The 23,216-nt window shown below is 54.6% G+C and overlaps 1 protein-coding gene across 1 annotated transcript in view; it reads right to left on the bottom strand.

Annotated features, from left to right (window-relative positions):
- Positions 1-20,316, bottom strand: part of CRISPLD2 (cysteine rich secretory protein LCCL domain containing 2) — a 66,512-nt gene extending 46,196 nt beyond the window's left edge. The window contains exons 1-2 of the mRNA XM_067720661.1: positions 20,120-20,316; positions 3,045-3,350 (exon numbers count right to left, since the gene is read on the bottom strand). Of these exons, the coding sequence (XP_067576762.1) occupies positions 3,045-3,284 (240 nt within the window). The 5' untranslated portion in view covers positions 3,285-3,350; positions 20,120-20,316. The remainder of the gene's footprint in view (positions 1-3,044; positions 3,351-20,119) is intronic.
- Between the last annotated feature and the right edge of the window lie 2,900 nt (positions 20,317-23,216).

Raw genomic sequence — 23,216 nt, 5'->3', positions numbered from 1 at the left:
TTTCACCTCTCTGTGCCTTTGTTTCCCTATCTCTAAATGGGCTAATGGTACCTGGAATAGGATTTGGGGGAAGGTTGACTGACAGCAGGCATGGAGCCCCCAGATGAGAAGCAAAGGAGCTCTCAGTCAATGGTACCTGGATATTAAGGAAGTTAACTTTCTCAAGCACCCGCCAGGGCAGTCATCATCTGAACACCTGCCCACTGCAGGTAACATTAGAACCATTTTCTTATTTAACTCCCCCAACAAGCCCTGGAGGTATGTTTTATCTCTCCACTGTTGCAGATAAAATGAACAAACAAACAAAAACCTCTGAGTTTAAGAGAGGTTAAGTAACTTGCCTAAGGTCACCCAGCTAGGAACTTGTTAGAACTTTAACAGCCCAGCCTCCAAGGGGGATCTTCCATCTTCCTGCTCTGCATGCTGCCACCAGGTGCTGGTCCCACTCCACTAAAATAATGGTTACTAAAATAATAGCAACAGTCTAATTCACATTTATTTAGTATCATGCATTGTCTTACTGACCCCACCAAACAACTCTGTGAGAAAGGGACTTTTGTCGTCCCCCGTTGTGCTTGGTGAGGAATTATAAACACAGAGAGGCTAAGTAACCTGCCGAAGCCACACAGCTGGCACGTGGCAGCTACCTAACCCCAGAGCCCGTCCGCTCATAAGACCTCAAAATGGGGTATCTTAACTTCTGGAGTGTTAAGATCCACCTCTCAGTGCTCAGCCTGTTTCAAAGGACTGTGGCTACAAGCCCCAGCAGGCAGGGCCGAGCAGGAAGCCATGACTCTGAGACACTTTCTCAAATCAGTGTCACTTGTCTGGGTGGAGACGGGCCGGGCAGCACTGCACCAAGGATGTCCAGGGGGAGGGGACGGTGCTGAGGCTCGGACTGCCGGCCCCGCCCCGAGGGCCCCTGCGCAGAGGCGGCCTCAACAACACCCCTAAAGGCTCTGCTTCCCCCACAGGGGGGCTGTTGAGAAGGAAGGAGCAAGATCCCAGCTCCCATCCTGAGATACCATGAAATAAACAAATAGGAAAACACAGCAGGCTAGTCGCAGGCTGCCCAGGGCCCGTCCCTGCCTGCTGCGTACCCAAGCTCCTTTCCGCTGCCCTGAATCTCCCCCACAGGCACCAGACAAGCACAGGGCATGAGGAGAAGAGCAGCAGAAACCCAGCCTGCTCCCCACAGGAGGCAGGAAACAGCCAGGACCCCGGCGGGGCTGGGGCTCAGGCAAGCTTCAGGCCCAGGAGAACGCCTGCTCCCTGGTAGGCACCACACAGGGCCTTGGGGTGGGGAGGGGCACAGGATGGAGGGTGACTGATCCAGAAAGAGGCGGGAGTGTCTTTTCCCCACGGGGACAGAAGCCAAATGACCAGTTGCTGGGAAGGAGCGGGGAGGAGTCCGTGCCCTGAAAAGAAAATCTACCCTGACTCTCTCCATCCTTAACCCTGTAAAGGTCTGCGCAGCTGCCCCCGGCGTTAGGCGCCCCACGTTGAAAGGGCGCCCACTCTGCCTCCTAAAATTATCACAGCCCCTTCGGAATAAATGTCTGGACCATTTTCTTCAGAGAAAAAAGAAATGGTTTCATAACGAGTTCCCAGAGGACTGGGGGCTTGCTTAGGGCTCTGCGCGGACGGGCATCCATTCATCCGTCCCACAGCTGGTGATGGGCCACCTCGCGCAAGCACAGACGTCGAGGGACTCACAGGCACGCGGGCAGGGGACCGGACCGACCGTGAGGGTGGCCGAGGGCGGAGCACAGGCCACACGGAAAGCGGCAGCTGAGAGTCCAGAGGAAGGAGAGGGCCTGGGGCCAGGCCTGCAGGGATGTGGATACGGGAATGATGAGGGTGCAGCCCTCCTGGGGGGGCGGGGTCTGTAACACACACAGCACCCAGAGGCCTCTCCGGCCAAAGGCAAGGGAGGGAAACAGGCTATCCAGACAGACAAAGGCTTGCGATAGGAGGCCTCTGATGCCGGGAAGGAAGCACAGAGGGCCGCCGAGGCTCCTGCCTGGGCAAAGGCTGGAAGACAGTGAGATTTAGAAACTGTAACGCGATACCAGGATGCAGAAGGGGCCGGAAGAGGGCAAGATGGGAGGTGAAACAGCCCCTGCCCCCACTCCAGGGCTGAGGCTGCCCCGATAATCAGGGGAGGATGGAAAAGGCTGGTGGGGTCGGGGGGGGGGGGGGGGAGGGGTTCAACTGAGCGTGGAGAGGGGACAAGAGCACAGGTCCTGGACTCAGCCGGACCCAGGTCAGCATTCGCCTCCGCCTCTACAGCTGTGTGACCTCGGGCCTCGGTTTCCCAGTCTATAACGTGGGGGGATACCACGGCGCCTGTTTCACAGGGCTGGGGGGATGGGACACGGAGACACACGAGTGAGGGCAGAGCTGGGGACGTGCACTGGGGAGCTGGCTGCCCCTTCTGCTCCGAAATGCAGGGCTTCTCCAGATGCACAGGGGACCCTCCACTGTCCCTTCTCTACTCCTTCCTCCCCAGCAGACACCCCATCACTCACGGACTCGGCCACCCCTCGCTACTCAGACGGAAGGCGCAGCTAAACGGTGGGGTGACGCTAAGGGTGACACAAGGACAGCGGTAACAGCACAGCCCCAGGGCTGAGCATCTGTGCCAGGCAGTCAACACACGTGCCGTTAGATGGTCACGGGGCAGGGGGGGGTGGGGGTGGGGGGGTGGGGGGTGGGCGGGCACATGAGGTGGGATTTCCAAAGTAGACACTGAGACTCAGACTAGCTAAGGAGACGTCAAGGTCACACGGTGAAGACGTAGCAGAGCTGGGGTCGGACTCACCACAGCCTGGCCCTTGACCCTCCCCCTCCCCCTCCCCTCCCCCTCCCCCTCCAGGAGGGCCGGGAGCTTGGGCTGAGCTACAGAGAGGTGCAGCCTGTGCTGATCGGGTAGGGCATCCAGAACAGAGGCAGGGGGCCCTCTCTCACCAGACGTCCCCAAGCCTGCCATCCCCCCCTCCCCCCGCGGATGGGGCCAGCCCCTGTGGTGCCCCCGCGCTCACCATGTACTCCATGTTGGAGGCCGGTGGTGACACCTGGCCCCGCAGCCTGTTGTGAAGCATGAGGATCTCCTCCTTGTCCGCCCTGGGGATGGCCCTCCGGACCCGGGAGTGGGGTCTGTCCTGCTGGTACTTGCTGAGCAGCTTCTCTAGGTGTGTGACATTGGGCAGGAAAAAGCCTTGGGCTCCACAGAGCAGTAGCACCAGCCCCAAGGGCACAAGGCCGTTCAGGACACAGCTCATGGCTCCACGCTGGCAGCAAGGGCTGGGATGACAGGGGGGCCTGGGCTCCTGAGGCGCTCGTGTGCTCTGAAAAGAAGCAGAGGGCGGCAGGAGAAGTCGATCAGTGTCAAACCCACGACGGCACTGACCGTACTGGACATCATTCTCCCCACTTTGCAGATGTGGAGACTGAGGCCACAGAAGCTGAACCACCAAGGTCCCGCAGGCAGGAAGTGGTGGAGCTGGGACTCAATCCAAGGGTCTCCAGCAAGGCAAGCGGCCTGATGCCACATGGGACATCCTGGCTGGGTTCTCTCCTGGACTCAGCTTCTCACGGTACCATCTATTCTCACTCGGAGTCAGCATTTGGACTCATTCAGGAGTCTACGGCCTGAATTAAGTTCCATCTCCCGCCCCCCAAAGAGATCGCTAAAGTCATTTCACATCACGAAAGGACGTGCCGTGAACCAGCGTGAGTGGCAAACTTCCTGGTCCCTGTGAAGTAAGACTCAGTTCCCAAAGCGATTGTCAGGCATCCCCAGACCCATCACCGCATGAGGCCTCACCTATCACGGCCCTTCCACGGGGCACCACCCGTGTAACCGTCACACACTACGACACCATCTCCCAGGACCCAGCCAGGGACCCAGCCATGCACTCTGCCGATTTGCTCCTTGGAGAAAGTGACAGTAGAAAGAGAGAGGACCTCCAGGGGTATCTGTGTACCCACTCTCATCCCATCCCTGCCTGGCAGAGCCCCTAAACAGCCTGGCGTGCAGCCTCCCTCAGGCAGCTTCTGTCTGACAGTGAGTCCGTTACAGGCACTGCCGGGTGTTACCCTGTTGGCTGCTAAGTTAGTGGTTCATAGGGGTTATTAGTACCCAACAACGGCATCAGTAGGGCCGAGGGGACAGAAGATGGTGGCTGGGACTCCCGGTCCTGCAAGGCCCATCTTGGAGCTGCACTTCCCAAGGAGTACTTCTGGAACCCTAACCCTGACACGTGCCGGGCTGGGGGCCGTGGCGCACGGCCTCGTGGTCACAGCGGTTGGGATTCGCCCCTCTCAGAGACCCCCAGTGCCGACTGCACTGAATCCCTCACTTTATGACCCAACAAGGATCTTGACGATCCCTCCTTGCCTTTGGGCAAAAGGCCCTTTTCCCAAATAACGCCGCCTACTAGCCTTTCTTAGTGTCTTAGGAAAAGCTGCCTTAGTCTTGGAATACACTTAGTAATTTTAAAATTCCATGGTCCGGAGTTAATTTATGAGGTGAATTTCCGCTGTGCCTTGTGTTCCTTCCCAGAACCCTTCCTGAGCATCTACGTGGGCCCGCCACCTCATTATGCCGTTTCCAATCCTCACGACAACCCAGGAGGTCGGCCTGTTATCACTTCCATTTTACAGGCAGGAGGCTGAGGCGTGACGTGCTGGTCCCAAGGCCACTCCACGGGTAAGACTCGAACCCAGGTGTGGTGTCTCTGAGGATCCTGGATTTCCCATCATGCTACCCTGGTTCCACGGGGTCACACTAAAGGTCACAAAGCATGGTCTTCCCCCTGGCTTACTGTCTGGTCCAAGAAGACAAGGCGGGGCTTGAATGAGTGTGTTGTTCACCCTCTCGCCTCTGCTTTACTCCCAAGGAGAGTCGGTCAGTCACCCAATGACCTTTAGTAGACACCTATTTTGTGCTGGGCGCCGGGACACGAAGATGAAAAGGGCACTGTCCTGGCCTCAGGGAGCTCCCAGTTGGGCGACAGGCGAGGAAACCCACAGCCCCTACCCAGCGGGACAGGCCTGACAAGACAGCGCGGGGAGCTGGAGGGAGGGGCTCCAGGGCCCCCTGGATTGGGGGGAGGCAGCCAAGCCTGGACGCTGACCCACCGGGAACCCTGGGTGGCCCCTCTGGTCTTCTCCTATACCGGCAACAGCTGCGTTTTCACCGGTCGCGTGGTCTGGGGCTGCAAGCTGGCAGCTGGAGGAGGACATCCTCAAGGGCGCATCCGGGGCATCCCAGGAGGCAGAGCTGCAGCGGAGGAGCTATGGGAACGCAGCAGTTCCCATCTCCAACCCTGGAAACTCTCCAGGGTCCTGACCGAGCTTACGCCATCTAGGGGGAGGCCCGACTCCTTGGAGTGGGTGAGATGTGGCCTCCCTCCCGAGGAGTTCCCTTTGGGGCAGAGCCTCAGGGACCTGGGTGAGGGTGGGGGACTTCTGAGTGCTCGCTCGCCCTGTGGGCATCAAGCCAGAGACGCAGACGCTCTCAGGGTCCCTGACGTCTCCCTGCTTAGTCACACCACCATATACGAGCATTTCCCAGCGGCAGAGGCCAGGCTGAAAAGGATGCCAAAACGCACTGACACTGGGTTAAGCTTTAGGACAAAGAAGGAGCGGAATCGACATCACGGAGCGTCCGCTCGGGCATCACGGCCACACCCGACTGGCTTTACTCTTCATCCCGAGGGGCAGGGCACCCCAAAAGGCACGAAATAGGAATTGCTTACATGACTCAACTAAACTGGCTTTGGTTTAAATCACCAACGGGCACAACTCAAACGACTCTCAGCAGGGGGATGGGTAAATGAACTGTGAGTCCGTGCTGGTGGAATATTATACAGCAAGTAAAAACGATGGCCTGGAGCTCTGTGAGTGTTGGCATAAACGAAGCTCAAATCTAATGTTGGGCTAAAAAAGCAAGTTGTAGAATACTATGCTAATGGTACTATCTGTGTGCATTTTAAGGCATATAAACCATACCTTGTATAGTTTATAGATATGTGTACAGGTACATACATCTGCGTATACGTGTGTATTATATACACATGTACTATACGTGTATGTACATATATGTATACGGTGCGTGTGTGTGTGCGCACGTGCACCTGCATGTGCTTGTATGGTAAAACCAGGACTGAACAGACCAAGTTCATGGTGGTAGATGATGCCAGGGTGAGGTAAATTGAACCGGGAAGGAGAATATGAGGGAACTCACCTTGATGTCTAACATATTGTTTCTATTAAAAATCTCGGGACTTCCCTGGTGGTGCAGTGGTTAAGAATCCACCTGCCAATGCAGGGGTTTGAACCCTGGTCCAGGAAGATCCCACATGCCGTGGAGCAACTAAGCCCGTGTGCCACAACTACTGAGCCTGCGCTCTAGAGCCCGTGAGCCACAACTACTGAGCCCGCGTGCCACAACTACTGAAGCCTGCACACCTAGAGCCTATGCTCTGCAACAAGAGAAGCCACCGCAATGAGAAGCCTGCGCACCGCAACGAAGAGTAGCCCCCGCTCCCCGCAACTAGAGAAAGCCCGTGCACAGCAACGCAGACCCAACACAGCCATAAATAAATAAATAAGTAAATCTATTGAAAAAACAAATTCTCAAGCAAATATTGCAAAGTGTAAGCTCCGTTCACACTGAGTGGACAGGCTGAGTTGGCAGGAATGTGATGTAGTCACCAGAGGAGGGTGTCCTCGGGGGCCGGACGTCGGTGGTGAGTGCATACTAGCCTTTGGACTTGTCTGCTTTAAACTTTTTAAAATATTAATGAATAAAACAAAGCAAAATGCCAAAGCATGAAAGGACAGTGAAACCACTGCTGGTTCCAAGTGCATTCTCCCGGCACGTTCTCCTGAACAAGGGTGACCTTACTCCGGAAGACTTCGTCGGCCGCCTTCACTCTGAACATTCAAGGGCCTTGCTTGGTCCATGGGCTGCAGACAGGTCCTTCCCTCCAAGGGTCCAGAGACAACTGATAAAGCCTCAGCTGGAGCTTCAGAGTTGGGAGAACCATGGGGTTTGTTTGTTTGTTTGTTTGTTTGTTTATGGCCACACCGCGTGGTTTGCGGGATCTGAGTTCCCCAACCAGCGATTGAACCTGGGCCTTCGGCACTCAAAGCACAGAGCCCTAACCATTGGGCAACCAGGGAATTCCCAACCATGGGGTTTAGTCAAACCTTCCCACGGGGAGAAACACAAGTGAAAAGAGGCGTTTCTCCAAGTGGCTTCTCCACCTTGAGACAGTCGCTAGCCTGGACCACACCAACTTGTCTTGGGTTGGGCCATGCGGGATATGGTGCTGGGCGGCGCTACTGGGTCTGAAGACGGTCTGGCCTGGCTGCAGCTCAGGGAGGGTTGGTGGGGTCCACGCTGGGGAGGGGGCAACGCCTGTACCTCGATGGCCTCCGCTAAGTTTGGGCCATAGGAGAACACTGAAGATTTAAGCAGAACGGTAACAGTAACAGGGCTGGCATCTCACATCTACATTCCAGAGCACAGCACTGGGCTGGCACACAGGGAAAAAAAAACAGAATCTTGGACTGAGCTGTGTGGCCTGCAAATTCCTGTGTCGAAGTCCTAACCCCCAGCACCTCAGACTGTGACTGTATTTGGAGAGAGGGTCTTTAAAGAGGTGGTTAAGTTAAAATGAGGTCATATGGGTGAGCCCTGCTCCAGTATGACTGGTGTCCTTATAAGAAGAAGGGATTAGGACACAGACACACACGGAGGGACGAGAGTGTGAGATACAGCAAGGAGACTGCCGTCTACACGCCAAGGAGCAAGGCCTAAAAGAAACCAGCCCCGCCGACACCTTGATCTTGGACTTCCAGACTCCAGAAGCGTGAGAAAATGAATTTGTGTTGTTTAAACCACTCAGTCTGTGGTACTTTATCCTGGCAGCCCTAGCAAACTAATACAAGCATCAGATAATAAGCGAGGAGAACTGTGTTCTAAGTATCCCACTGGCAGCTGTATGGAAGAGGGTAAGAGAGGAGCAGCGAGGCAAATGGGGAGGCCAAGGGTGGGATCGTGGCTGGAATCTGGGCAGTGGCGATCAGCGCTGTGTCACAGCACAAGCCCATCGGCCAAGGCGACTTGGCCGGGGCCCCGCCAGCCTGCCTTAGCCTTCAGCTTCCACTGCCGAAACAACTCGGTAAGAGCCTAGGGAAAAAGCACTTCAGCCCCCTTTCCATCTACAATTTAAAAGAAACAGACTCACAGACATAGAGAATAGACTAGTGGTTGCCAAGGGGTAGAGGGGATGGTGGGTGGGGTGGAGTGGGAGTCTGGGGTTAGCAGATGCAAACTATTATAGAAAGAATGGATAAACAACGAGGTCCTACTGTATAGCACAGGGAACTACATTCAATATCCTGGGATAGGGCTTCCCTGGTGGCGCAGTGGTTGAGAGTCCGCCTGCCGATGCAGGGGACACGGGTTCGTGCCCCGGTCCGGGCAGATCCCACATGCCGCGGAGCAGCTGGGCCCGTGAGCCATGGCCGGTGAGCCTGCGCGTCCAGAGCCTGTGCTCCGCAACGGGAGAGGCCGCAACAGTGAGAGGCCCGCGTACCGCAAAAAAATATATATATATATCCTGGGATAAACCATAATGGAAAAGAATATGAAAAAGAATATATATTTGTATAACCGAGTCACTTTGCTGTACAGCAGAAATTAACACAACATGATAAACCAACTATACTTCAATAAAATAAATTTAAAAAAAAAGTTTTCCCAATGAGACACACACACTGCCCACGACCACCAGGGGCTTTCCAATGACACGTACAGGCCCCCACCAGGGAGGCCAGCGGGGCTCACATGGAGGGAGACCTACCGCAAGCCCGTTGCTGCACTTCTCACTTCACCCTCCCGATGATTCAGAGGTTTGGGCTCTATTGCTCCCATTTTACAGGTGAGGAGACTGAGGCCCCTGGAGTGTCAGGAACCTGCCCAGGGTCACACAGCTGCAAGCAGAAAACCTGGGGCTGGAACGCAGCTCCGTCTGACCTCCAAGCCGCTTCCTCAATGCCACAGTGCCTTCCCAAGGGGTGGGCTTCCTTGGGGATTTCCCGTCACTACCCACACAGGGGAGGGCCGCCCACAAACAACCCAGCACTCACTGCGACCCTCCCTTCCCTTCTCTGCTTCCTGCGCGGACAGTGGGGCTCAGTGGAGACAGGCACCGTGCCCCACCCCAGGTAGTGACTCTGTCGAGAAGGCATCCGTTTGTCGCCCCCAGGGGAATGAAACATTTACATCATGGTTACATCTCACCAAGATACTCCCCGTCATGGGGCTTGGCACCCACCCAGTCTCTATCTGCTGACGTACCTTTGACTAAAATATGACGCCCACACCGACGGACCCTCTCTGCCGGGCACCCTCCAGCCGTCCTAACGTTCCCGAGGGGCTCACACTTCAGGGGGTCAACCCGAGCTCCCTTCTGTTCCTGGAGACGGAGGCCCACACTCCCCAGCTCTGCACTTTTGTCCCCGCTTTCTCCTAGGGTTACCAAAGGCAAACTTCATTTCTAGAGAAGCCCTTCTCCACTCTCCGTCCCTGGCCTCCTGCCGAAAGCCCGAAACACCCGCGTGGACGGCCGTACAATGCACAGAAACGCCGTCTGGGAGACATCGTCTCCTTGGCCCCAGTTGCGAAACCCAGCCCGGAAGACCACAAACAAGATAACGGCGCCAGGGTCCCATAAGCACATACCAGGGGGCGGGGAGGGGACCAAGAAAACTTTCACGCCCCACGGTCAACGTCCAGACCCAACCTGGGGTCAGATTCCTGCAGCACGGCCTCAGCTTTCAGATGCACTTGGACCCTGGCTGTTTTCTACCCCATTTTCTGGAAAACAAAAACTGAGCCCGGGAGACGTTATGTGGTATCTGTGAGGTTGCGGGTCTGGTTTGAAATGGAACCAAGGCTTGAAATCCAGCTTTCTGGAAGCGTGGGGAACTCTGAGCACGTGGGTGCTGCAACGTCAGCTCTGCCATCACCCCTCTACCCCGGCTAAGGCTCTGGGGACATTTAGGGCATCCACAGCCCCGCATGTCCCCCATCTAGCCAGGGGTCTCCTCAAGGGCTAGCTCCTGGGGGACGCTGCCGCCAAATTCAACTCTCAGGAACGAGAGAAAGAAAGAGAACGTGGTTGGAGTTCGATGTCATCCCGCCTGGGCTGCCTTCGCCTATGTTTAAGAAAGCCTGCCAGAAAGATGACTCGTAGGACGGAGCCTGCCAGCCGTCAGCCCCGAGACCGTGCCAAGCTCTCTGCTTCTGCACATGCTGTTCTCGCGGCTCATCTCATGACCCCAGCCTGCCCCTCCCCCGCCCGGGGCCCACTGATGAATGCAGTCCTGCTCGTGGGTTAAGACACAACTGCAGGGTCGCTGCTTCATCACGGCCCCAGACCTGTCCGCCTTGTTCACCGCTGAACCGCCGGTTTCTGACCTCGTTGGGACGAGGAGATCTGTACATTCACTACGTAAATATTTATTGAACACCGCTGGCGCCTCTGTGGGTGAACAGGACTGACAGGTCTGCACGTGCGATTCAGCTCCAGGAGGCTTCCAGAAAGTGACGACCCTTCGGCTGAGTCTTCACTGCTGAGCGGGGACGGATCAGCCTGCAGGGGAGGGGGCAGGCCGGGGTCAAGGGACGAGCCGTGGTACGAGGAATGATGGAGATGAGGAACACGAGTGTTACAGTATTACAGGGTTCGCTACGAGGTCTACGGCTAATAGTACTGGCTATGACGACAGCGATGGTAATGCTCAATGCTCCACAGATGCACGGTGTGGAGGGATGTGGGGAAGGCTGGAATTAATAATGGGGAACACAGTGAAAAGGCTATTCTCTCTTCACCACGTTATTTCAAAGCCCCACCTCTGGGCTTCCCTGGTGGTGCAGTGGTTGAGAGTCCGCCTGCCGATGCAGGGGACACGGGTTCGTGCCCCGGTCCGGGAAGATCCCACATGCCGCGGAGCGGCTGGGCCCGTGAGCCATGGCTGCTAAGCCTGCGCGTCCGGAGCCTGTGCTCCGCAACAGCAGGGGCCACAACAGTGAGAGGCCCGCGTACCGCAAAAAAAGAAAAAAAACCCCACCTCTGCTTTGAGACAAAATCTAATTTTTAAAACTCCAATAAATGTCTTAATGCTTGTCGGGGGCGGGGGGAAGCCCACCCCTAAACTTGAAACATGCTTCGGCTCACTGCATGCCTGGGGCCTTGGACACGTTTTCCCAGCTTTCTGGGGAAGTGGGTTCCGAGACGTCACAGACCGGGTCTGCAGCGTGAATGTGACCAACTGGCCGGGACCTGGATTCACAGTGGTGACAGTCAGCCGGTTCACAGGCCAATGCGGTTGCAGTGCTGGGTCCCCTTCCAGGGCTCAGCTCGGCTGAGTTCACCGGCCGTGGGTGTCGAGGCCTCAGCAGCCTGCCTCCTGTCTGCTCACACTTGCTGCCTTGCCCGCTAAGACTGGGCGCTTCTAGATGGCTGGAACCACTGCTGTGCTGGTAAATGTTTAACAACTGATGCTCGAAAAACCCCAAAATACCCACCCTGATCTGCAGTGTCTGCCAATTCTCTTGGTGTAAATATTCCCACCACGGCAACTTGAAGCCACCAACGTGGGGTCACTGAGCATGGAGTTTCTGGAAAGAGCCTCATGATAACACAGAATGATGTCGTTTTTCCATCACATGCACGGAATAGACATCAACCACCCCAAGGGCAGAGAGAATAGTAAAGCGAGGTAAAAGAATTAGGATGCGCTAAGTTTTGAGTATTTATTACCTTTGTTTTAAATAAGACTTATTTCACTATAAGTTTATATAACATTTAATGTTGGTGGTGTTCACGGGGAGTTATACTCAACATTTTGTAATAACCTATAAGGGAAAAAAAAGTATCTAGAAATACGGGTATATATACATATATGTGTATATAACTGAATCACTGTGCTGTACACCTGAAACTTACATGACATTGTACATCAACGATACTTCAATTAAAAAAAAACAAAATGATGGTTGGGTTGACCTTTTCAGAAACTTAACCACAACTTTTCTGAATACTTAACCACGGGCTCTCACAAGCCGGGACAAGCCAGCATGACCCAGTCGGCCAGTTCCAGCACAGCACTGGCCAACTGGGTCTTATTCAACTTGAATCCTCAGCGCGTATTAACTGCCCAGCAAACACTTATCCCCAATAACCCAGCCAACACTTGATGAGTGAGGGCGAAGCGGCAGATGTTGTTCTGGGTCCTCTACTCCCAGAATCTCCTCTGCACAGACTGATGGGGTCACTGCAATTATGATCCCTATTTTACAGATGAGAAAACTGAGGCTCAACACAGACAAGCGGCTTGCTCACGGTCATACAGAGTGCCTGCATACAGGAGCCTGACTGCCTACCCATCCTGCTCTCCAAAGAGTCAGGGCAGTTCTGACCTGTGCCCCGACGTCAGCCGGACTCAGCGAGAGACCTCGAGGCTAACCCCCAAGCCCAGGGTGCCCCAGGCTCCTCTCTTCTTCAGAAGCACAAGGGAGAACTCAAAATGTGAGCGAGGCCAAGGGCAGAGCAGAGTCAGACCCACAAACCACCCAGAAATTCCAGGAATGAAGTGGTGGCTGGGCGGAGGGGGGCGGGACACCCCAGCCTGTCTCAGGCAGATCCCAGGACTGGGTAAGTATCAGACACCCCAGGGGTGGGGATCTCCCTCCTCCACTGGAGCCAGTTTTCCTTAAACCTTTCTCAACAGAATTAGGGCACGACAATGGAGGAAACAGGTCTTCCCTTCCCTTGCCAACAGCTCTGCCCTCAACCCCACAAAGATAGACACTAGGCTTAACAAAAATGCCACCCCACGCCGCCCCGCTGCAGGCACTCTTTCCTCCTGTCCCCTCAGCCAGAGATACATCCTTATGGGACACACAGGGCAATATCTCGGGATGCTTACTTGAACAAATACAATATACAAAACCCATTCAGTTTTTTAAATACTATGCTGAGAATATACACAGTTCTGAACAAAAAGAGAACACTCCCTCAACAATCATTTACTTAATCTACTCTGTGTGAAAAAAAAAGAACTAAAAACCAGGTTTGTTCAGTGCAAGCCAAGATAATATATGAGAAGCCACTTTAAAGTGACCGGATAATAAATTAATATGTTCTTAAAATACCCAGTACATAACTCCTGGGGCCCCTTTCTCCCTTCTTACAGATGTGTGGATGCTTCCTTGGAAACAATGCTCCCAGCAAAGCTTTAGATAGATGGCAGGAAACCTCCACCTCCAAGGGACAAGAAATCAAGGACCCCCAGGAGGCAGCGTCGATAAGCGTGGACATGGGGTCAACCCTAGTTCGAATCCTGACTCCACATCATTGAGCTGGGTGCTGCCCAGAGGGTCCCTCAACCTCGTGGAGTCTCCAGTTCCTCATGGGCAAAACGAAGCCCTGAATTTCTCCCAGGGCTGGGGGAGGATGTGCAGAGTATAGAGATGCTGGTTCTAAAGAGCCCAGCAGCAGAGTCCCAGGATCTACCGGTGCTTAATGGCTGTTCCTTCCCTTCCTCCTCCTGGGTGAATTCGGGCATCCCAGATCATCTCTGCTCCAGGCTAAGAGGCTGACAGCACCTGGACCAGCCTCCCACCTGAAATGCATGATTCACTGGTATTGGGTGGTACCTGCAAGGATGAGTCACAGTCTTGAACCAAGCTCAAGAATTCCATAGCAGCAGGTTATGGAATCTCCACACTGCTTCACAGAGGAACATCCCCAGGGCAACCCTCACACGGCCACGGAGTCCCTGGGATAGGCCAGTGAACAAGCCTCTGTCCCCAGGAATCGGGGGGCGGGGAGGGAGGGAACATCGCAGCAAATAGACGATACAGAGGCTGGAGGAAGACAGCCCCGGGACACGGGATGGTGAGGCTGGGCAGAGGGAGGGGCAGGGACCACTCTGGCTGGGGTGAACTCCAGGCAGCAGGAACCGCAAGCACAAAGACTCTGAGATGGTCACCATCTTGGCTTGACCAAGGAAGGGTGCAAAGCCAGTGTGGCCGGGGAGAAATGGGGTCACAGAGGCGAGCAGGGCCAAGCAGCCAGGGGCCTTGGGGGCCATGACAAGGATTTTATTCTAAATGCATGGAGGCGGAACTTCGCTGGTGGTCCAGTGGTTAAGGCTCTGCCCTTCTACTGCAGGGGGTGCAGGTTTGATCCCTGGCTGGGGAACTAAGATCCCGCGTGCCATGTGGCATGGCCATAAAATAAAAACAATAAAAAATTTAAAAAATAATTGCAAAGAGGGGTGTGTGTGTGTGTGTGTGTGTGTGTGCATGCGTGCGTGTCGGGTGCAGGGCAGATGAAGCCGATGGTGACAGGGTCTGATTTATGCTTTGAGAGCCTGGCAGATGTAGCATTGCAGACGAAGCTCACAGACATAACACTGAACCAAAGCCAGACTCCAGTGATGAAACATGCATGGTTCATTTACGTAAAGTTCAAAACCAGGCAAAACCAACCTATACCGTCAGAAGTCCGGAAGTGGTTACTCTGGGAGGTGGGGCTATGGGAGGGCTCCTGGGGGACGGTCAGGCTCTGTAGCTCTGGGGCCACGGCACGGGTACGCGCACTTGGAGAAAATTCATCCCCCGACGCACGAATGCATGTGCATTCTTCTCTAGCATGTTGAACTTTAATAAAAAGTTTAAGAGAAATTTAAAGAAGTTCTGGCTTCTGTTGGAAGAACGGCTCCAGAGAAGCTGGAGAACAGATTATGCAAGAGAAAATCCTCCAGGGCTCCCCCAAGGAGGCTCCGCAATGAGACAAGTCCGGGGCCGGGTCTCCTACAGCCCTTCAAAGTGAACTTGAAGGTGCTGGAGCCCAGATAAAGCTCCGTGCTGCCAGAGCCTCCCACTTGGGCCAGACACCGACTCTCCCAGACAGGGCCCAGTTCATCCCCCGTCTGAAGGGCACTTTGTCCAACGATGCCAAAGCCGAAAATATCTCAGTCCCCGGGAAGCCCGGCCTTGAAGGTTCCCGGGAATAAACAGTGTTTTTACAGCAGCCCGTGCTTCCCCCATGAGAACAGACTGGCTGTGTTGGGAGCCGGTTTGGGGGCGGGATGGGGAGGTGCAGCGCACACGTGCATACACACAGATGTATTTTAAATGCTGGGAGGGAAACAACCCATTCTTTCACAGGGGCCGCTTAGGGGTTACAAACAGACGGACTTCACAAGCTCCTGGGCACGCGGGGCTCTAAATACAGGCGGAAGGAAAAGGCGGGAATCCTCAGGACACTTGCTCGGGCCCCAGAGCAACGGGTGCCAACGCCGAGCGCTCTTCCAGGAGAAAGTCCTAGGCGCACCTTCCTACCATCTCCCTGTTCTAGTTCACACTTCGTATTTTATTGAAGTTGGCTTGCTTTGGGGGTTCAAAGAAATTTACTTTAAAAAGGGAACCTTCTCTCAGCAGCAGGGGCAGAGAACCTGAGGCTAGAGGAAAACGGAGCACGAGGAAAGCAGAAGAGGGTTGGGGCCAGGGGCGTCACTGTAGAGGGCGCTCTCTGTTGCAGCGAGGTCAGGGTGGGGAGGCATTCGGGGCAGAAAGCACCCCCTGAGACGGTCGCCTCGCTGTGACACAGAGGAGAGAACAGCGCCTGGGTGGGAGGCCTTTGCTGCTGGGTCACTAGACACGCTCAGTCACCTCGGGGACCAGCAGGATGGGCTCCCCACACTTTGGGGGATACTGCTCATCCCACAGTGATCTGTTCTCAAGTACAAAGGCCAGCCTGTGACTCTCCTGTGCCCCGCAGCCCAGAGCGGGAAATCCAAGCTCAGCACCGCTGACCCCACCGCAGGGCAGGCTCCTCCGCCCTGAGCCTGACCCTTAGACCCCAGACACCATGAGCTTGTCATTCTCAGGGTGCCAGGACCCTCCCCTCCTCCAGGCCTTTGCACATACCTGGTCCCTCCCCTTGGTGTACCCCCCAACATCTCCCCCGCACAACGTCACCTTTCCTTGCCAGAGAATACTGCCTCCTTGCTCTAAAAGGACTTCTAGGATCTTAGCAAGTCAGCCTCAGCAGTTGCCGGCTGAATGCCAGTTCCCAGTTCTAGAGAGCGCCAGGAGTTTTTTTTTTGTTTTTTGTTTTTTTTTTCCAAAATGGCATATAATCAACTTTATTCATAAGTTTTTGGAAATTTACATCTAGCCAGGAGTTTTTCAACACAAAAGAACCTCAGGGCGGGGTCCATTCTGGGACACCTGACTGCAAACAAAATGGAAGCTGGATTCTTTTCCCCTTCTGGGATTTCACCATTCTGTATTCACTGTGGGATGCGATCCAGAAACTTGGACTGAAAATGTGGGATTTCATAATTTATATTTTTAAAAAATGATGGTCCAAAAGTTGCATAATCCTCATTAGGACTTTCCTTTTTCCCCTAAATCTGTGGTTTTTGTCTAAGCTGACACAGCATTTGAGACAATCAGAGGAGATATATCTCCCTCGGGCTGTAGCGTGAGAAACTGTCTATCCCCACAGCCTTGAAGAGGGGGTGTCTGTTGGTGAGTACCCACAACTGCACAGCCTGGGGTAGAAAGCTGAGCTCCCCCAGGGCAAAATCTCCCACACGAATCTCTGTCAGTTGCTCTCCTGGTGCAGAGGCAGGGGAACTGTGGACACCTCCCCCCAAACACCCAGACGCCAGATTCTCATTCCTGAATGAGATGATCTCAGTTGATGTTTCTTCAAGAGGGAAGTCAAGAAAATGGGACACGTGTTCCTTAATACCATGTGACCCAGCTATTCTGCTCCTAGGGGTAGACCCAAAACAACTGAAAACAGGTGTACAAACAAGACTGTGTACACAGATGTTAACAGCAGCATTATGCACAACAGCCAGAAGGTGGAAATGGCCCAAACTTCCATCAGGGGAAGAAGGGATAAATGAAAGATGATGTATCCATACACTGGAATAGCATTCAGCCATAAAAAGGGATGCAGCACTGACACAGGCTACATCATGAATGAACCTTGGCAACGTTGTGCTCAGTGAGAGAAGCCAGACACAAAAAGCCACATACTGTAGGATTCCATTTATATGAAATGTCCAGTATAAGCAAATCCAGAGAGACAGAAAGCAGATGAGGAGTTGCCAGGGGCCGGGGAGGACAGACGGGGAGTGATTGCTAATGATGGTTATGGGGTCTCCTTTTGGGATGACGAAAACGTTCTGGAATTAGACAGTGGTGACGGTTGCAGAACACTGTTAACGTACTAGATGCCACCCAACTGTGCACTTTAAAATGTAAAATTTATGTTGACGAGTATTTTATCACAATAAAACCTTTTTTTTCAAGGAAAAAAAGAAAGAAAGGAAAAAGAGCATGGCTAGCCCTACCAACCACGACCCAGATCTGCCTGACCCTCCCTGTTCCAGAACAGAGTGTGCTCCCTTTGGGACTTTATGAGGGGCTCCAGATGCCCTATCCCGTGAAGGTCTGAGAAGCTATTCAGCTCAATGGACTGAAGATGAAATGAAATGACGCCTGTGTTATATTTTCCTTTCTTGACAAGCCATGAGCCCCTTTGAGTGATGCTGGGTTTGCACATCTGGGACTGATCAAAAACCAGTGAGTCTGCAAAAAAAGGGGGGGAAAAAAGCTTCCTAGGTCGGGAGCAAGCAGACACAGAGGCACCTCCCATACGCAGTAAATTACTCTGGTGACAGAGAGAAGAAATGTTCCAGCTCCCACAAGCCCAAAGAGGTCGGCATTTGGGGGTCCTGCCTTTAAAAGCCAGTTTTCAAATGCAACCTACCACAAACCCCAGATATCCAACGTGAGGTCTCTGAGGGAGGGATGCAGTCTGGGGGCTTTTCAGAAGCTCATGCTCTTCGGCTGAGCTCCAGCCCCTCCCCATCAAGCCAGCTCTCCTTTCCAGACGCAGGACTGTGGGAGCAGCTGGCATTGCTCCGGGCTCCCCAGCGGGGCCCTCTGCACGTTGATACAGGTACCTGTCAGCAGAGTGGATCCCAAGCCCCTCTCCAGGCCCACCCTTAACCGGGGCCAGGGATTCAGAACCCACATGGCAGAAGCCTTGCGCAGCAGCGTGCTCTGCGCTGACAGTCCTGTGGCCGGCCACCGGACGGGCATCTTCTTCCAGAATCTCGGGTGGGGTCCAGCCAGGATGGCAGCTCTTCCCCGCTCTGGCCGTGTCACGTGGGGTACATACCTTAATCCCTCTGAGCCTCGACTGCCTCCTTGTAAAAAGCAGGACAGTCCAGCTCATAAAAAAGCCAGCAGGATAGGTCATCCGTGTAAAACCCCAGGCGCGTCTGGGCCACGGTGTGCGCCAGATAAACGTCAGCTGCTGGGAGGATTACAGATGCTCTCGTTACTATTCGTACTCCTATTTTTTAAGAGGCTGTAAAAATCAAAATCACTCTCTTCATTCTCCTCCCTGGCTGCGTCAGCAGGGACGAGGCTGGGGCTCAACTCTGCTGCTGTTTCACGCGGAGCCCCTCTCAAACGAAACGGTTCCTTGTTGAAGGTCAGGTTCAGACGCAGAGTCAGCAGTTGGGCAGAGAAGTACCTTAAAGGAGGCAGGACCCAGCCGCTAAGTGTGTAGGGTAAGTGGACAGAGAGACCTGGGGTGACAGCATCACACACAAGCCAGGGGACCTTGGGCAAGCACGTCACCTCTTTGAGCCTCGGTTGCCTCATCTGTAATGAAAACCTAGAGGCCTCATGCCCAGGTGTGTTGCAGGTAAAGACGACGGCAACGGCCCTCAGAGCCAGCACACCAGCAACACAGCTCCCACACCTTCTGCTCCTTCCCCCACGTGCAAACAGCCAGGTCAGGGGCAGAAACCGAAAATCAGGTGCACAAGACAGAGAGCCCTGAGAGCTCCCCTCTGGGTCTATCTGGAGAAGGGGGCATGGCCTTCACCTTGACCTTCACATGGTCTCTCATCTGTCAGGCTCCAGACCCTTGGTGTCCTGACCCCACTGGGGAAGGCAGGCTCACCCTATTCTGCCCGGGCAAGGAGACCAAAGGTTCAAGGTAGAAACTCACAAGCCCACTCTTGGTTGGAAGTTGAGCTGGGCGCCTGTCAGACTCCCAGCTTCTCTTGACCAGAGGAGTAACTCACCTCTGGATAAAAGACACCCAGTTCAAATCGGACTGCGATGAGCAGACGTCAGCTAAGCCCTTCCTGGCTTGTCCACCAGCCCAGCCCTTTCAAGGGAGGTTCTGGGTCTGCACTGCACGAGGGGCTCGCCCTGGCTCTTCCACCTGGGGCTGCAGATCTCCTAGACTCCAGAGCTGAGCCCTCAGCTCCCAGCTGTCCCCCCACAAGAAGTTTATGCAGATATCCACTCTGGTTGAAGAGACCCAGGAACTCTTCCCAGACCTGTAGGAACTCTGATATGCCCCACGCCTGGACGCATCCACAGCCACATGGAGCTTTGGAGGCAGACAGAACTGGGTCCCAGCCTCCGCTCTGCCTGGACACTTCACCTCTCTGACCCTCAGGAAGACTACCTGGAAGGTTTGTTCCAAACAAAATCATAAAGGGGCGTGGCCCTGTAAACTTGCCAAGCAGGACGCACACGCCCTTAGGATCACCCCGGCCCTCCACACGTGGGCAGGACACATTCGAAGTCCTGCCACATACACACCATCAGCTTTCTATTTATTGACGCCCACTGTGTACACAGGAACGCAACAGATGTTAGCGAACTGCACAGGTGAGGGAGGAGTACACAGCCTCAGGGAGCACGATTCTGCGGTCAGACGGCCTTTGAGTCCTGGCTCCCTAGCTTGCAGCATGTGAGGTCTCAGCCAACTTGCCCTCGCTGAGCCTCAGTTTCTCCATCTGTGGACGGGCATGCTGCCGAGCACGGTTCTGAGATACAGGTGGCGCGCTCAGCTAAGAGCCTGCACACAGTAAGCCCTAAGAGACGGCATCTGCTCTGGCTATTTCAGCTTCTCGGAGATTGCGGGAGCGGATCGTACGGTGCAGAGAGGAGAACAATTTAAGTCACACTTACCTCCCTCCGCAGGGCTCCAGCCACCTCCTCGCCGGCGTCTTCTGAGTGGAGTGGCGGCAGCGGCAGCAGCAGCACAGGCACAGCGGCCACAGCGGGCAGGTCGCGGGATACGGGACACCGGTGCCGCCGAGAGATGCAGTGGGTCCGAGGACCCTGCGCGCCGCCTCTTGTAGGCTGCCCGGAGCCCCGGGGCCACGCCCCGCGGCGGTCGGCGGCGCTCATCGCGCCGCGCCGTCGCGGCCCCGCCCTTGTACTCCCGGCCTCGCCCCGCCAGGTCCTCCCCCACCCCACCGGCCCCGCCCCTCCCGGCCTCGCACCACCCCGGGAGCCCGGAGGACACCCGGAGGCGCGGGCGCCCGGGGTCGGATGGGGGGCGTCGCAGGGAGCGCGGGACCACCCGCGCCCAAAGAACTCGGCTTGACAAGAGGAGGACGCACTCAGTTTCTCGTCATGACCATAAAAGTATCGTTTCCATTGACAGCTTAACGATGCACCCAGCGCGATGCCAGGCACTTTCCACCAGGGGTGTGCAAATTTACCAAATTCCACTTCTCTGCGGCTCAAGTGGAAAATGGGAAAAGGGAAGCTATCTCCTGTGGATTGCAGCAAATGAAATCAGGAAGGGCGGGGGCTCCACCAACTATGGTGCAGAATATACACTTGCTAATTTATTTCCATCCTCTACGCGCGGATAGAAAACTTCACTCTTGACACACACACACACACACACACACACACACACACACACACACACACACACACACACACACACACACACACACACACACACACACACACACACACACACACACAATTTCCAGGGTGCGAATGAAGACAGGAAGACCTTACTGGATGAAGGCAGTAAAGCTGAGGTCCAGGCTAAGCACTTTACCGTCATTATTCCAGTACAGGTTCACAGGAATCCAGTGAGACGAAAATGATCCCATTTCACAGATTGGGCAACTGAGGCTTGGAGAACAGAGTGCCCCAAGTCCCCAGAGGACAGTGCAGTTTAACACTCTAATCAATTGAGAGCCAGAAGCAACTGCCTTTGAGGGATGTAAAGCCAAGGCCCTTGTTGGCAGGGGAAGAAACCAAGGCTGCAGGAGCTAAAGGACTCCCCCGTGCTCCCCACTCAGTCACATAGTGTGGACCTACTGTGTGCTGGTGGTACCCAAGGGCGAGATGGAGCCTGTCCTCACCACGTTGCTTATTCCTGCATGAAGACACCGAATCAGCTCACTCAGAATCGACTCCCCACACACAACCCCCATCCAGTCACTCTGCACCCGCCCCTGTGCTATGCGGGCGATCTCAGAGTCTGGGGCACCCGGACAGGTCAGAGCACACGGGGCGGGGAGGGGGTGTGGACAGGGATAGGGCAAAGATAAGGGAAGAACCTCAGTGATTGGCTAGACATGTGTGACACGGATTCAGAAAGCTGGAAGCTCTTGAAGATTTTGGTGCAGCTCAAATGCAGATAAAAAAGTTATCTTTTTTAAACTCATATTATTTTCATTTCTTTTACTTTTCTTCCTTTTCTCAGTTTTTGAAGCATCATTTTCAGCTCAACATCCATTCATCCAATACTTATTAAGCACCTACTATGTCCCAGACTCTGTCCCAAGTACTGGGGCATTTAGTGGTGAGCAAAAGACTGCTGCAGAACAAGTGTCCTCGGTTTCACAAAGAGCAAATCCAAGGGGAGAAGAGATTTGTATTCTTTTTTTTTTTTTACTTATTTATTTACTTTGGCTGCATTGGGTCTTCGTTGTTGGGTCTTCGTTGCTACGCGCGGGCTTAATATAGTTGCGGTGAGCGGGGGCTACTCGTTGTGGTGCGTGGGCTTCTCATTGTGGTGGCTTCTCTTGTTGCAGAGCACAGACTCCAGGCGCACGGGCTTCAGCAGCTGTGGCACGCGGGTTCAGCAGTTGTGGCTTGCAGGCTCTAGAGCACAGGCTCAGTAGTTTTAGCGCACAGGCTTAGCTGCTCCGCGGCATGTGGGATATTCCCAGACCAGGGCTTGAACCCACGTCCCCTGCATTTGCGGGTGGATTCCCAACCACTGCGCCACCAGGGAAGTCACAGATTTGTATTCTTGACGGATGCCTCTCAGGTACCCAGCTTCATACCCATCATCCTGGCAAACTCCCCACTCCCAGCGGCCCTCTGAGGCTGCTGCTGTCATCATCAGGAAACTGGGCACAGAGAGGTAAGCAGCTTTCCCAAGGTTACACAGCTCCCTAGTGGAGGAACTGGGATTTGTTTTTTTGTTTGTCTTTGTACTAGGGGAGAAATTTTATTTCACATTTGCAATTTCAATTAAACTTTGGTAGAATAGTGACTGTGCATCTGAATCTTAGGAATACTGAGCAGCTTCTTAAGGCCTCACTCACCTCTCACCTACCAGGCTGGTTCCCTGCTCTCACGCACACTCCCTCCCATCCCAAGGAACTGGGATTTCAGCTCACGCTCACCCCCACTCAGCTGCCCCACCTTGTGTACCATGAAACCTGGGGTCCGGGGGAGTGGGAGAAAGTGGTCCCTGCCCCAGCAGAGGGGAAGGGAAGCCACACAGAATCAGATTTCTCACGGGCCCAACATTTGGGTTGGGGTGGGGAGGTGCGGTCAGCACCGAAACACCCACAGCTCAGCTTGCTCGGGCCTCCGCCTCCTTTTTGTGGCAACTCCGCAGGCTCCTCACTGGTCCCGGATGGCTCTGGGGACACCTTTCCCAGCTCAGGTGTTCCAGGGGGGCTGTTGGCAGAGCTGCAACCTGAGGGCGCCTCTCTACCATGTCGCCCCCCAGCCGAGCTGCCAACTCCTGCCCAGACTGGCAGCCGCTGCCCCAGGACCCTGCACCAAGGAACTTCCAGACCCCCATCTCCCGTTTCTCCTTTCCTCTCCCTCTCTGGTCTCCTCTTCATCTGTCCACCTGCTTCTCGTCTGCTGTGCTGAGAGACGGGATCTGACCGTGCCCAGCACTGCCTGCTGACTTCCATCCAGCAAGCACTCACGCCTGTGACCTTGGCCCTGAACCAGGTGGTCTGAGAACAGAGAGAAGGACTGCCCACAGTGTGAACCCGCCGGGCATTCT

This window comes from Pseudorca crassidens, chromosome 20 (assembly GCF_039906515.1).
Source record: "Pseudorca crassidens isolate mPseCra1 chromosome 20, mPseCra1.hap1, whole genome shotgun sequence".
In the NCBI taxonomy this organism is placed as follows: Eukaryota; Metazoa; Chordata; class Mammalia; order Artiodactyla; family Delphinidae; genus Pseudorca; species Pseudorca crassidens.
This window is presented reverse-complemented; position numbering and strand designations above follow the sequence as displayed.